General features: G+C 54.5%; 1 protein-coding gene across 6 annotated transcripts in view; it reads right to left on the bottom strand.

The window, feature by feature from the left end:
• Positions 1-14,466, bottom strand: part of MAST3 (microtubule associated serine/threonine kinase 3) — a 49,085-nt gene that overhangs the window by 7,719 nt on the left and 26,900 nt on the right. For 5 of the 6 annotated variants that reach the window (XM_063147382.1, XM_063147384.1, XM_063147385.1 and 2 more), the window contains 14 exons: positions 13,175-13,307; positions 12,402-12,472; positions 11,410-11,498; positions 10,574-10,782; positions 8,483-8,621; positions 7,512-7,644; positions 6,881-7,046; positions 4,979-5,080; positions 4,728-4,850; positions 3,666-3,775; positions 3,285-3,439; positions 2,595-2,842; positions 1,307-1,513; positions 9-235 (listed from right to left, as the gene is read on the bottom strand). In XM_063147382.1, coding sequence (XP_063003452.1) covers positions 9-235; positions 1,307-1,513; positions 2,595-2,842; positions 3,285-3,439; positions 3,666-3,775; positions 4,728-4,850; positions 4,979-5,080; positions 6,881-7,046; positions 7,512-7,644; positions 8,483-8,621; positions 10,574-10,782; positions 11,410-11,498; positions 12,402-12,472; positions 13,175-13,307 — 2,112 coding nt within the window. The remainder of the gene's footprint in view (positions 1-8; positions 236-1,306; positions 1,514-2,594; positions 2,843-3,284; positions 3,440-3,665; positions 3,776-4,727; positions 4,851-4,978; positions 5,081-6,880; positions 7,047-7,511; positions 7,645-8,482; positions 8,622-10,573; positions 10,783-11,409; positions 11,499-12,401; positions 12,473-13,174; positions 13,308-14,466) is intronic. The other variant, XM_063147381.1, reaches the window with a different exon arrangement.

Genomic DNA, 14,466 nt, shown 5'->3' with positions numbered 1-14,466 from the left:
CCACTCACCCAGACCATGTGGTGCACGGTGTAGACATCACTGTCACCCATGTAAACCCGGATGGCCCGCAGGGTGAAGCCGTATTTCTTTCCGGAGCTGTGGATGACCACGGGGGGCCGCAGGCTGGGCCCCCCGAGGAGGGAGTCCCGGCTGGGAGAGGAATCCCGAGACGACGGGTTGGAGGACAGGGATCGGGGCGAGATGGGGCTCACCAGGGCCCCCCCACCAAAGTCATCTGTGAAAACAGCACCACGGCCGGGATCACCGTTAGCATTTTGCATTTGGAACGCTGAGAAACACTAAAAATAACATTACCTGAAACAATAAGGAACGCACGAAATCAACAAGAAGGCAAATACGAAAGTAAACAACAACTCATCCTACAAATGGAGATGTTATAATACGTCAGAATAATGAAAATAACCAACATGGACAAATACTGTCCTGAAATGTCTCATTCCAAAATGTAATAAACACGCTCCATTTTTCAATAAACCTATTCTCCAACTTTTGATTCTTTCTTGCTCTTTACCCATGCAGTCATTTTCATCGTGTTCCACATCCACAAAAACCAATCAGACAGAAATTATCATCATCATCATTATTATTTCCTAGATTAATTTCTAAAAAAAAAAAAAAAGATGATCTAGGTGACTTAACAACAAAATGGAAATATACAAAAATTTAATGTAGAACAAGAGCTAACAACAACAATCAAATGAAAATACACCCCCCGCCCCATAGAACAACTAAAACGTCAGTGAGGACCATAGACAATTCGACTGATGCATTACAGAGACTGCTTTTTTGCCATCAAATGCCTGGGAGTGGAGCAAAAGGTTTATCTGGTGCCCAAATCGTGGCAATGTTGCTGCCAGGCGGGGCCTCGCTGGGGAGAGTGTTCCGCAATTGGGGGCCACCACAGAGAAGGCTCCTCTCCCTTGATGCTGTGCTCCGAACCTCCCTCGGTGGAGGAACTTGGAGGAGTGAAAATAAATGTTAAAAAAAGAGCAGGGGGGTTGTAATAGCGGTGTGGGGCGTGTGAGAGCTGAGCACCCGCTTTGCACAGAGAAGGGATCGATCCCTATCGAAAGAGGAAGGCCTGTAAGACCGTGAAGCGGGGCGGAGTTCAGCCCCAGGGCCAGACTGCCACTCAGTAAACCTCCGGGCGGGGGGGTGGGGGTGGCGTGCTACCAGTGGGCGTGGCCACATCATCCGCCCATGCCCTTCTCGTCCTTAAAAACCGTTAGGGGGACGGGCGTTGCCACCCCCATTCTTCACCCCTCCTGTCCAGCCTGCCACTGACCTGAGCTGATGATGAGCGAGAGGGCAGAGACCGACGCCGATTTGGGCACCCTGCCGCCGGTGGATGACATGCGCTGTGGCTTCCCGGGGGTGTCCTTGCGGCTGCCTGGCCGCCGGCCACCCTCGACCTCCGAGCCCCTCAGGGTGGAGTTCTTGGTGCCCGTGCTGTTGCTCCGGAGACGGACGCGGGTCAAGCTGGACAGGTCAGCTGCCAGGAGGAGATCAAAGCCAGGGAGGGAAAGATCCGTGAGACCAGAGAGACGCCTGGAGAGCATCTAAGGTGTTCATCCTCTCCTTTATTATCCCCCAGGCACCATTTGCTAGACTGTAAGGTCATTGGGGCAGGGACCTGTTCTCCTTTGCAAAGCCCCAGGCTTTCAGTCCAACAGCTGAACTCCATCTCGGAGAAGCCCTTCGGTGGCTGCATTCCAGAGGTGGGGAAAGTGGGCGGGACTAAAACCAGAAGGCCCAACCTCCTGCCAGCTCAACCTTAGGTAGGGTGACCACGTGGAAAGGAGGACTGGGCTCCTGTTTCTTTAATAGTGGCACAGAAAAGGGAATTTCAGCCGGTGGCATTTGTGTGCAGGCAGCCCCCGGTGAAATTCCCTCTTCCTCACAACTGTTAAAGCTGCAGGAGCTATATGAGAGTGACCAGATATAAAAGAGGGCAGGGCTCCTGCAGCTTTAACGGTTGTGATGTTATGAAGAGGGAATTTCACCTGGTGCTGCATGTATAGAAATGACACCTGCTGAAATTCCCTTTTCTACACAACTGTTAAAGATACAGGAGACCGGTCCTCCTTTCCATAAGGTCACCCTAGCTGTAGGAGTAGCACTTCAACTCTTTGGAACAGGGGAAAAACTGCACAAAAGCTGAGAAAGCAACAAGCCCAAAGTTTTCGGGGAAAGGGGAAGGGAGTCTGGTGTTTCGGGTAAACTGAGGGCCAGACTGGGGCCTTCGCCTGGCTGGGGGATGCTGGGAGTTGCAATCAAACATGTCTGAAGGGTACCAGCTGACATAAATGTTCGGAAAAGGGTGGGAATGTGAACCTGTTTATGTGTTGTCACATTTATAGTCTTTGGGTGACCCTACATTTGGTGGCAGCAGTGGGATACCCTCGTGCTGCTAAAGCCAGGCCATCATTGAGCCTGCCGAGCTGCCTTACATCGAATCACACTGTTAGGACCCTTGAAGGTTTCCCCCTACAAACAAAACTGGCAGCCCCCTCCTCAAAAAAGAGGCGTGACGGCGGGAGCTGCCTCTGCCTCGGAGACCACCCCACACACACCTGCCAGTGCCGAGGCCTTGGCGGCTGCCCTTGCCGGTGCTGCTGACGCCGCTGACTCAGAATCTCCGACCACAAACACTGGCCGCTCTCGCTTTGCCGGTGCCCGGCAGGGGCTCTCGTCTTCGGAGGAGACGGCGAACTTGGGCATGGCTTCCAGGCTGCAGGTGCTGCTGAGGGTGGCCAGGCTGCGGCCACACTCTTGACGGAAGGCGTGGACCGTGGATCCGCAGGAGGTCCAGGCGCGGAGCCTGCGCGGGTGGTGGTGGGGAAGGCAAGTGTCGTTTGGTTAGCGAAACGGCGGAATGAGAGCTCAAGGCAAGAAGTTTGCTTCTATCTGTTTAGGCCCAAATGGGGACAATGGCTTCCCGCCCCAGGACTCGAGTTCATTAATGTAGCAATGCCAGGATGTCAGCAAGCCCTCGTCTCTTTGGGCCACAGAAGCCAACCCGTCCCCTGGCCCAACATGCCCCCAAGGCCTCCAAAGTCTACACCAACAGCACCCACTCTGGGGGGCGGTACGGAGAAGGAAAAGACCACTTGCTTTCCCCCCTCCCCTCTCTTCCCTCCTCATCCCTCTTTCCTCGTGTGTCATGTCTTTTCAGAATGTCAGCAAGGGCTGCATTGTTTTGTCGAGGAGCAGAATAAAAAGGCTTAAAAACAGGAGGCTGAATAAAGGCGGGGGCAGCTCACCGGGTCTCACCGCCGGCGTTCCGGCTCTTTTCCTCGTCTCCGGAGCTGCGGTCCCAGCGCTCCGGCCGGTCTTCCTTGTCGTCGCCACGGCCCGGGTCCGACGCTGCAGAGCTGAGGGCAGAGGGGTTGGCCAGGTATTCGGAGCTGCTATAAACCTGGAGGAAGGGTGGACGGAGCATGGTGTGAGGGCTGAGGGAGAGCCCGGGTGCACAGGAACCGAGAAACAAGATGCCCAAACTCCCCCACCCGCACTGCAGGAACGGCGCAATTCTACCCATCAGCACGGAAGCCGCGTGACGACAGACCCCCTTCCTTCCGCTCCGGCGTTACACCGGCCCTTCCCCCCTGCCCAGCCGCCCCAAGAAGGCCCCGCTTCCGAACCTTGCTGAAGCGGTGGGAACAAGAGGAGAACTGGCGAATCTCTAGGCACGACTCTTCATCATTGGTCTCCTCGTCCTCGGAGCCCAGGTGGCGGTAGCGCTCGGAGCGGGCTGCAGGGGAAGGGGGAGAGGCGGTGTTGGGGGGAAAGGAAGGGCGGAGGTCCCACCCAGGAGGCTCGAACTCTACGTGGGGCTGCCCTTGAAGCCGGCTCAGGAGCTGCAGCTTGTGCAAACGGCGGTGGCCAGATTGAGGACGGCGAGAAGGAGGATCAAACATATATGACCGACTCTGTTTCCAAGCCCGATTCAAAGTGTGGGTTCCAACCCATAAAGCTTTACGCAGCTTGGGACCACAATACCTGAGAGAACGCCTCTCCCAAGACGAACCCGCCCATACCCTAGGCTCAACCTCTAAGGTCCTTCTCCAACGAAGGGAGAGGGCCTTCTCAGTGGTGGCCCCCCAATTGTAGAGTGATCTCCCCCACGAGGCCCGCCTGGCAACCACATCGCTATTTTTTCAGCGCCAGCTCAAGACTTTTCTCGTTCCCCAAGCATTAAGGAGTCTTAATCGATCCTGGATCTGTATTGTTTTAGGTTCGGCTGACAGCTCAAAGTTGTTTTTAGATGTTTGTTGTCTTTGTGTGCACTGTCTGTGGCGTGGTTTTAGGCTTTCACATTTTGCATATCATTTTTAATGTTTTAAACGTTTGTAAACCGCCCAGAGAGCTTCAGATACGGGGCGGTACAGAACAACCGATAACGACGACAACGACAACCACACGGCACCAGCTGGACTTTCACCAGTGGAGTCTGGTGGTCCCCATTTCAGTGGAGCTGCGAATCCATTCTGGGTTTCATTCAGAACCAGCCAGGACTCTGGAGGAGCATTTCCGTGAGATACGGAGCTCCTCCTTCCAGGCTCTCAGGGACGGACCAAGAGCTCCACGCTGCGTTCATGCGGGCCGGACCTGGCCTGACCTCGGCTCAAGCTGCTGCGGAGTGGCAGAGCTGCGGCCCCCCTCCGCCCCGCCAGACCTTCCGCCGCCGCCTGAGCAGCCCTTACTGTCGAAGTAGCTGGTGTCGTCTTCCGCCTCCAGCTGAGGGATGAATTCCGCCTTCTGCCTCAGCAGCCCGGTCCAGTCCAGGTTGCGGAAGAAGGGGTGGTGCTTCACTTCGTGGGCCCCGCCTGAGAGAACGGGACGGAGAGGAGTGTTCACTGCGCGGAGCAGCGCCCTTGTGGCCCGGGAAAGGGCTGTGCCGCCCTGTCCCGCCCCGCCCCGCCCCGCGGCTGCGCCCCCCTCCCCATGCCAGTACCTGTGCCCAGGCGCTCCAAGGGGCAGTGCCGCAGGAGGTGGGTGATCAAGTCCTGGGCGTCAGCAGGAAGCGCATCGTCGCCTTCGGGCCAAATGATCTCATCTGGAGCGAAGGAGGCAAAACAAGAGTTGTCTTTTTTAAGGCGTCCTCGCTGCTGCCCTTCCTCACTCGCTCAGAATCGCCTTCCACAACCTGCTGCTCTTCCGATATCTTGGACTACAACTCCCATAATACCCTACCGGCTGGGGCTGATGGAAGCGGTTGTCCGAAACACTTGAAAAGCACCATGTTGTCTGCACCTGATTTAGCGGCAGGGCAGAAACTCCCCTTTTTATTTTGCTTACGTCACTCTCAGCGAAAGAAATGTCCCAAAGTACAAATCTTTGTGGTTCTTCATGACGGCCGATTACATTAAGCAGCTTTCTCCAACCTGGAGCCCTCCGGATGTGTTGGACTACAACTCCCACCTACAGCTGGCTGGGGATAATGGGAGTTGTAGAGTCCCAACACCTTTGAAAGTTGCCAGGTTGGGAAAGGTCAAAGCTGCATTTCGCTGTGTTTTAAATGTGGCTTTTAGTATTTAGATGTGAACCACTCAGGGATTTTATTATATGAAGCGGCACAGATGTATTACTCATAAGTTGGGCATCGCCGAACGGGCAGCCTTTTATGGCAAGGCTGCCCGGTCTGCTTTGACAACGTCTGTTTCAGGAAGCATTTTGATAGCAGAGCGTTTGAGGACTCGCTGCAGAAATTAACGGCACGCACCATGGAGCAGCCGGGGCGGGCGGGTGAGAGAGCTTCTCGGGCGTCTTTGGGGACAGACGGACAGACAGTGGGACCGATCGGGGTGCAGTGAGAGCTAAACCATCGGAACAGCGGCTGACCCTGCCAGTGCTTCTCCTAGGGCCCGCGGCCTCTGGCAAAATCACAGCCTGCTCTCTCAGCAAAGGGGGGAGGCGACACCCAGCCCGCCGTCCCCCAGGACGCATCACATGCCACACAAGGATCAGAAGGGCCCTATTGTCTCGTCCAATCCGCTGAGCTTATCGGGTGGATTCTGAAAGGCCTTTTTGTCTGGCAGGCTCAAAGAGAGAGCCCTCTGTGCCCTCGCTTGGCAGCTGGGAACCACGCTGGCCCCAATTCGGCAGGGGAGGCTGGGCCCTGCGAGGCACTTCAAAGACTAGAGGCCCCAGCCCAGGGGGACAAAATCTGCATGTGTCCTTTTATATCTACACATGCAAATGAAGGGCTAAGATGGATTTAAGCTTCACATAGTAGAAATCCTTCCGCTGATTGGCACCCTGTCTCAGATCATCTGAAAACAGCGGCAAGTTTTTTCTAAGCTTAACTGATATGTAAGGAGATATAGCTTCCCTCCTCAGCTTTTCAACCCCCCTTGAAAATCACCCCCTGTGTTCTAGGGAATAGACTCGGGGCCCTGGGGAAATGGATTCGGGGCCCTGGGGAAATGGATTCGGGGCCCTGGGGAAATGGATTCGGGGCCCTGGGGAAATGGATTCGGGTTCTGGGGAAATGGATTCGGGGCCCTGGGGAAATGGATTCGGGGCCCTGGGGAAATGGATTCGGGGCCCTGGGGAAATGGATTCGGGGCCCTGGGGAAATGGATTCAGGGAACTGGGGAAATGGATTCGGGGTCCTGGGGAAATGGATTCGGGGTCCTGGGGAAATGGATTCGGGGTTCTGGGGAAATGGATTCGGGGCCCTGGGGAAATGGATTCGGGGTCCTGGGGAAATGGATTCAGGGGCCCTGGGGAAATGGATTTGTGTCCAGAGCTCCATGGGCCCAGGCCTAGCAAAGCCCCTAAGTAGGAGAGACCCTTCTTGTGACTCCGTGCAAGAAAAATCAAGAATTGCCCCTCCGAGGGTAAGGGCACCTACCGCTGATCACCTGGCCAAAGAGCTCCTCCGGGGTGTCTCCAAAGAACGGGACGCATCCCACAAGGAACTCGTACAAGATGATCCCCATGGCCCACCAGTCCACCGGCTTGCCGTAGCCTTGGATCAGGATCACCTCCGGTGCGATGTACTCCGGCGTGCCGCAGACCTGCGGGCGGAGAGGACAGAGGTCTATACCTGGTTCTGCCACCAAGGAGGGGGTGCTCCTGCCATAGAACGGGACTGGGTGGTAACCCCCCTCCCTAAATCCAGGGGGGGCTGGGATCCGGGCAGCCACGAGCAACTTATTTCATGTGAGATCATTTGGATGAGAAATAAATTGTTTGACCTGGTCGCCTGTGAAATGTAGGTAAATCCTTGTAGTTATTTCTAAACGTGTGTACGCAGATTTCGTGCCGTTTGGCATCCCGGGATCCGAACGTTACTTGCCCTAGAAACGCCGCTGTGCCGTGGGCCTCCATAGCGTCCCTTGCTCGTGGTTGCCCAGATCCCAGCCCCCCTCTGGATTTAGGGAGGGGGGGCTACCACCCCATCCCATGCTGTGCAACCCATTGGGAAGGCCAATTCAGCTGGGCGCCCCTTCCCCGAAAACGTCCCTGAGAGGCGGCCCCACCTGCTTGTCCACGAATTCCCGCGTGTCCTTCTCAATGTGTCCCTCGTAGAGGTTGGTGGTCATGTTCATGAGCCCGATCTTGGACAGGCCGAAGTCGGTCAGCTTAATGTGACCCATGGAGGTGATGAGCAAACTGCCAAGTGGGGAGAGAGCGAGAGAAGGGGCTCAGCCGGGAGGGGAAGCCGCCGGGGGGGGGGGGGTCCACGTCGCTGGGCCACGTTCCATGGACGCCCCTGACCCTTTGACAGCACGGCCCCACGCGGGGCTGCTCAGTAGCCCCCAATAAATTCAGTGGGGCAGACGCCCTGACCGCGTGCGCAGTGGCGCAGTGCCTGGCTGAAAAAAATCTCTGCATCGTTGTAATTTCTGCGTTTCTGCAGTGGCTTCTTGGGGGGTGTCTGATTCCGGGGGACACTGGGGTTGGCTAAATTTTTACAAGTTATTGTGGGGGGGGGCACTCTGCCTCAGGAGCTGGTTTAAAAATGGTTTCTGAACTGAACCAAAATACTGAAAACGTGCCCCGATGTTCACTGGAAAACTCACAGAATCTATTCATTAGGCCAAACTTCCAAGATGTTTTGGAATACAACTCCCAGCAGTCTTGGCCTTTGCCTGGCTGGGGTGATGGGAGCTGAAGTCCAACACGCCTAGAGGGCACCAGCTTGGGGAAAACTGGGTGCGTGTGCAAACCAGACGGCCGCAAAGTGCTCCAGGAGTCAACAGAGGAACACGCTAGAGGGCGATTCGGATTCTCCCAGGGACAAACTATTACTGGGCGAACGGCACACGCTCCGGCGGTGCTTCGCAGCATCTGTTTCAGAGGAGCGGGAACCTCGGGCCCATGGGCCCAATCCAACCAAACAGGGGCCCCAATCCACCAGTCCGGGATCTCCCAGGTCATGGGCTGGTTGTTTTGGCCACGCCTCTTTTGCCTCCGCGCCCCTGCTCTGCCTCCTGGGCCGCCCCCTTACTTGTCCGGCTTGAGGTCCCGGTGGACGATGCCGTAATTGTGGAGGTACTCCAGCGCCAGCACCGTCTCGGCAAAATACATCCGGGCCATGTCCACGGGGAGGGGGCCCATGTTCTTCAGCAGCGTGGCGCAGTCCCCGCCTGCAGGAGAGAGAGGGTCAGTGGGGCGCAGGAGGGTCCCCAACGCATGCAGACCCCCGAGGGGGTGGCTCTCCTCCAACCGCCCCATTCTCCGTTTTTATTGACGCCGATCGCCTGAGACATTTATTTTATTTTATTTATTTATTACATTTATATACCACCCCATAGCCGAAGCTCTCTGGGCGGTTCACAAAAGTTAAAACAGTAAACATTAAAAAGCATACAACATTTAAAAACCATCAGAAACATAAAATTATTATTATTATTATTTATTTATATAGCACCATCAATGTACATGGTGCTGTACAGAGTAAAACAGTAAATAGCAAGACCCTGCCGCATAGGCTTACAATCTAATAAAATCATAGTAAAACAATAAGGAGGGGAAGAGAATGCCAACAGGTACAGGGTAGGGTAAGCAGGCACAGGGTAGGGTAAAACTAACAGTAGAAAGTAACAGTAGAAGTCTGTTATACTGTTGTAAAAACAACAGTATAAAAACAACAGTATCCATTTAAAAAACCACAGTTCTGGGGGCCGTTAGAAAACAAACTTAGGGTTGTTAAATGGTGTTAAATGCCTGGGAGAAGAGAAAAGTCTTGACCTGGCGCCTGAAAGATAACCGTGTTGGCGCCAGGCGAGCCTCATCGGGGAGGTCATTCCACAGTCGGGGGGCCACCACCGAAAAGGCCCTCTCCCTTGTCACCATCCTCCGAGCTTCCCTCGGAGTAGGCACTCGGAGGAGGACCTTAGATGTTGAGCGCAGGGTTCGGGGAGGTTCATGTCGGGAGAAGCATTCCGTCAGGTATTGCGGTCCCAAGCCGTGGAAGGCTTTATAGGTTAAAACCAGCACCACTGGTGGCAAACCGCTCGGAGCGCTTCTGCTGTGTGTTTTCAAACAGAACGGCCATTCATGGGTTTTGGATGGCGCTCTCTTGCAGGGATATGGGGCGGGGAAGCCTGCCACCCCACTTCCCAAAACACGCAGACAAAAAAACCCTTCCCACTTTGCAACGACACACGAATATCCAGCTGCACCCCTTGTTTGTGTACTTTATTGTGTACTTTATTTGGGAGTTTGGGACGTCAACCAGTAATTTGTATTGTACTCGAGCATCGTGCTGCTCTTAGCGTACGGTGGGGGAAATAAAACCTTGGCAGGGTGATTGCACAGGCAGAACCATGAAAAGAAATAAATCTTTTTTAAAAAAAAAACCACACCAGTAACATCAAGATTAAGGCAAAATCCTCAAGCATTTAAAATCTGGATTTTATGGCTCGCTGCCTTCAAGCGATGCTTTTTAGAACTTTTGGCAGAAAAGAAGAAATGCCTGCTGGCCCTTTGGAAAGCAGTGCTAAATTTGGATTAAACCCTGCTCATAAGACCGCAAAAGCAGCCACACTGGATCATAGAATCACAGAACAGCAGAGTCGGAAGGGGCCTACAAGGCCATCGAGTCCAACCCCCTGCTCAAGGCAGGAATCCACCCTCAAGCATCCCTGACAGGCCAAGGGTCCATCTAGTTCGCACAGTGGCCCACCAGCTGCCCACAAGGAACCACAAGCAAGGCAAGAGAGCGACAGCACCCTCCCACCCATGTTCCCCAGCAACTCTGTGCTATCTCTGATACTGGAGATAGCACAGAGCCATCAGGGCTAGTAGCCATTCAAAGCCTTCTCCTCCTCCTCCGGGAATTTATCCTTTGAAAGTCATCCGAATTGGTGGCCATCACCACATCCTGTGGCAATGAGTTCCATAGCTGACTCTGTGCTGGGCACGCAGACCGGGGGCACCTCCCCCCCTTCCAGACTGCAGCACTGGAAGCTGCCTTAAATCCAACTGAACCACGGCTCCGCCTAGCCCCCAATCGCCTCCTCGGACGGGCAGGAGCTCCACGGGCTCTGGGTTCGAGAAAGCCCTCCCCCCGAGCCTCGAGAGGGCGGCCCCTCACCTTCCACGTACTCCATGACCATGCAGAGGTGACGCCGGGTCTCGAAGGAGCAGAACATGCTGACCACGAAGGGGTTCTCGGCGAAGGTCAGGATGTCGCGCTCCACGAAGACCTGCTGAATCTGGTTCCGCAACACCAGGTTGTGCTTGTTGATCTTCTTGATGGCAAACCGCTGGCGGGTCTCCTTGTGCCGCACCAAGTAGACGGCCCTGGAGCCAGGGGTGGGGTGGGGAGCAGGGGTGTCATGGCGCTGCTGCCGTCTGCCTCCCCGCTCCTTCTCAGCTGAGGTGCAGTCCTCACAGCCCAGTTCCCGGCTTCCGACAGGGACAGCCAAAAATCCCACCCAGCTTGGGGGAGAGGGGTGTGGAGACAAATGTCCCCAGCAACCATACCCTGTTCCCTGTTGCAAGGCAAAGTATTGGGAAGGGGGCTTGGACTGGAACGGGCATGAAGACCCATTCGCTTTGCGAAACCCCTGCTCCTCTGGGAGATGGAATCACCTGGAGCTGCTTAGTTGATACAGATTGGCCTGGATTTGGAGACTGTCGTGCCCGCCCTTACACATTTACCGCTGCCCCACAGGGAGAAAGACATCGGGGCTGGCTGAGATGGATGCGCAAAGGGCCTGGGTTTCCCCCACGGACGTGGGAGACGGGCGACCGGATTTTAGCATGACGCCCTCTCCGTGGCGCTCCCAAACGGCACTCCCTAAGGAGGTCTCTGCGCTCACCCGGCCAAGGTTCAGGGCCAGTTTGCACGAGCAAATGATTCTCTTCCGATCCAGGGTGGTGGGGGAAGGGGAGAGAAGCAGCGATGCACCGGGCTCCGCCACTCACCCGTATGCTCCGTTGCTGATCAGCTTGATGGTTTCGAAGTCGCTCTCGCAGGGTTTCCTTCGAGAGATGGGGGCCGACGACGTGTTCTGCTGCGAGCGAAAGAGAGACATGGTGCTATATAAATAATAATAATAATAATAATAATAATAATAATAATAATAATAATAATAATAAATTAACCCCATAGTGCGTCTCTGCCCCATGTTGACTGCACAGGGTTATTTATTTTTAGTCCAAGCGGAGTATGATAAGCTCAAAGCAATGTAAAAGAAAAAAGAAAAGAAAAAAGGCTGGTCAAATCACAAGAATGCAGTCATAAAAATGGAGCACGAGAGAGCAAAGCCCAGAGGTTAGAAAACATTGAACAGAAGACGAGCTGAAAGTTTAGCTAATTTTTCAAAAAATGGCTGTGCTTGCCAGAGACAGGGCATTTAAGGTGCAACGTTCTGCATGTTTAGACTGAAAAAAGTCCTACAATGTTATGCATGTTTAGACTGAAAAAAAGTCCTATAACCCCCAGCATGCTCCACCCAGCACATGTATGAGTGTTGCACCTTAAGGGATTTTGCCAGGGAAAGAGCTTTGGGATTCGAAAGGGAGTCCTGCAACTTGGGTGTCTCTTTCCTTCGTTCGCACAGACGCACCTCAGATGGTGCTTCTGTAGCTGACGGGCAGGATCATACTTGGGGGAGTCAATATTTAAGGCTCCCTGCTTCAAAACCATTCAGGTGGTGAAACGCCCGTTTTGCAGGCCCAAAGACGGCCCACCTCTGCAGCCCCCCCCCCGCCCCCCGTGGCAACACACCGGCTGATTTTCGCTTCAAGCTCATCTCGCCAAGAAGGAAAGCCTTCGGAGAGGCGTTTCGACATTTTAAGAACAGCTCAAAAGCCACCAAAGCGTCCGCGGTTGAGGGAGAGGGAAAGAGGGGTTCCGGATTGGGACCCTCAACAGTTCTAGCATCACATGTCCAGGAAGCGGGGGCCAGGCTCACCTCGGGGAGATCGTCTAGCTGCTCCGGTCCCGGAGGAGAGCTGGGATCCACCTGGTCGAGCTGCACAATGTCTGGGCAAGGCGAGAGAAGCGGCAGGCGAGTCAGCGGCCGGGACCTGAGACCTGCCTCCCTCCCTGCCCCGTGAAGATGCTGTGCACAGGTCCAGGGAGCTCCCTTCACCCCTCCCAGTACAACGCACAGCTCCGCCTGACCGTTCCCTTGGAACGCAACGTGGAGCCTTCTCCATTGGCCAGAGAACCAAGGGCCCGGGGGGGGGGGGGGCGCACTGGCCAGGGAGAACTTCATGGCAAGAGTTAGACCAGCCTGGACCCCATCGAAGGAACCGCTCCAGGGACCTTTTCCCGCCCTGCCATATGTAAAAAGGGGTGCTGGAGTTTTCCTTCTTCATTTTTCCTTCTCCCTCCCCATCGCTTTTCCTTTTGTGCCATTTACAATTCTAAGCCTGAGGGCAGGGACTGAAGAGCAGGGTAAAACAAAAATGCTGTAAATAACTACAGTAGATAAACACACAGACAAACACTCATACACCGGGGGCTTTGAAACAAGGAGGGAGCTAAAGAGGGGTCTGGACAAACCTTTCACTATAACCTGCTCTAGAAGCCTTTCTTGGAGGGTCAAGGAACCATAAATACAGAATTCCTTTCCCTCGGTTAGCAGCACCTGTGCCAGGTGTCAATTTGGGCACCTCCTGTGTGCAAAGTGGGCGTTCTCCCACCCTCCCCAGCCCAGAAAGCCCCCCCCCCGCTCCTCACCTTCTAGAGGGTCCTTGGCGAGTCCGAGTTGGCTGATGATGTAGCGCGGGATGTCCGTCTTGATCCCTTGACCCTCCTTGGCGTGGCCTTCGGCCGCCTCCAAGAGGTGGTAGAATTCCTCCGGGTCAAACTCCTGGGGTGGGGGGTGGCAAGGGAGGGAGGCAGCAGGAGGAGACGGAGGCAGACAAAAAACAACGTTTTGCAGTTCCAGGATGCATATTTGGACAGGAAAATGTCCTACAACTCTCAGCATCCCCAGCCAGCGAAGGTCTGTGCAAATTGCCCCGCCTCACAAGGACGGTTTTGCCAGTTCCAAAGAACACACCATCACCACCATATTTATTTATTTATTTATTTATTTATTTATTTATTTCCTGCCTCTCCCTCTGGATCGAGGCAGGGAACAACCTTAAATACAACAATACATTACAGAAAACTGGTTAAAAGAGCACATAAAACTGAAAAAAACAACCCAATCACAACATCTTAAAATTCTTAGGTTTGAAATTCATCTGTGCTTCCCTCGGATTGAATTCTGGGAACTATGGCCGCAAATGGGATGAGGGAAGAGGACGCCGGAACGGCAGTCAAGCCGGGAGCACGGAGCAGAAGCAACAGCGTCCCTTTGGCTCAGAAGCCAGGAGGCAAACGCGGATCTATAAATGCCACGGATGACGGCTTCCCCGCCTGACTGCGCAAGACCTGCTGCGCGACGGCTCAATTCAGCCTCTCTCCCAATGCAGCCGAGAAAGAAATGAGTGTGTTTTCAGCCCCGAGAAAGCTAATATGCAACGCAGAGCTCAGCCTTTGGGGTTCTGCCATCTCTTCCTCTCATTTGTCAACTTGGATACCAGCATATTTTGGCATGTAGCTCTCGCTGCTAGTTTCAAAGCTTCAGAGGAGGCATTTCAACCTTTTAGAACAGAAGGAAGCCGGGCAGGCCAGCAGTGGGGGGGGGAGGGGCTACCTGGGGACCCGGGAGGGACAGATGGTCACAGAATCATAGGGTTGGAAGGGGCCCTTAAGGCCATCGAGTCCAGCCCCCTGCTCAACGCAGGAATCCACCTTCAAGCATCCCTGTCAGATCATTGTGCAGCTGCCTCTTGAAGGCCTCTAGTGTGGGAGAGCCCACCACCTCCCTAGGTAACTGATTCTATTGTCGTACTGCTCTAACAGTCAGGAAGTTTTTCCTGATGTCCAGCCGGAATCTGGCTTCCTGTAACTTGAGCCCGTTATTCCGTGTCCTGCACTCTGGGAGGATCGAGAAGAGATCCTGGCCCTCCTCTGGGTGA

Source organism: Elgaria multicarinata, chromosome 23, assembly GCF_023053635.1.
Source record: "Elgaria multicarinata webbii isolate HBS135686 ecotype San Diego chromosome 23, rElgMul1.1.pri, whole genome shotgun sequence".
NCBI classification, from domain to species: Eukaryota; Metazoa; Chordata; class Lepidosauria; order Squamata; family Anguidae; genus Elgaria; species Elgaria multicarinata.
The sequence above is the reverse complement of the archived record's forward strand: the minus strand, read 5'-3'. Positions and strand labels throughout refer to the sequence as shown.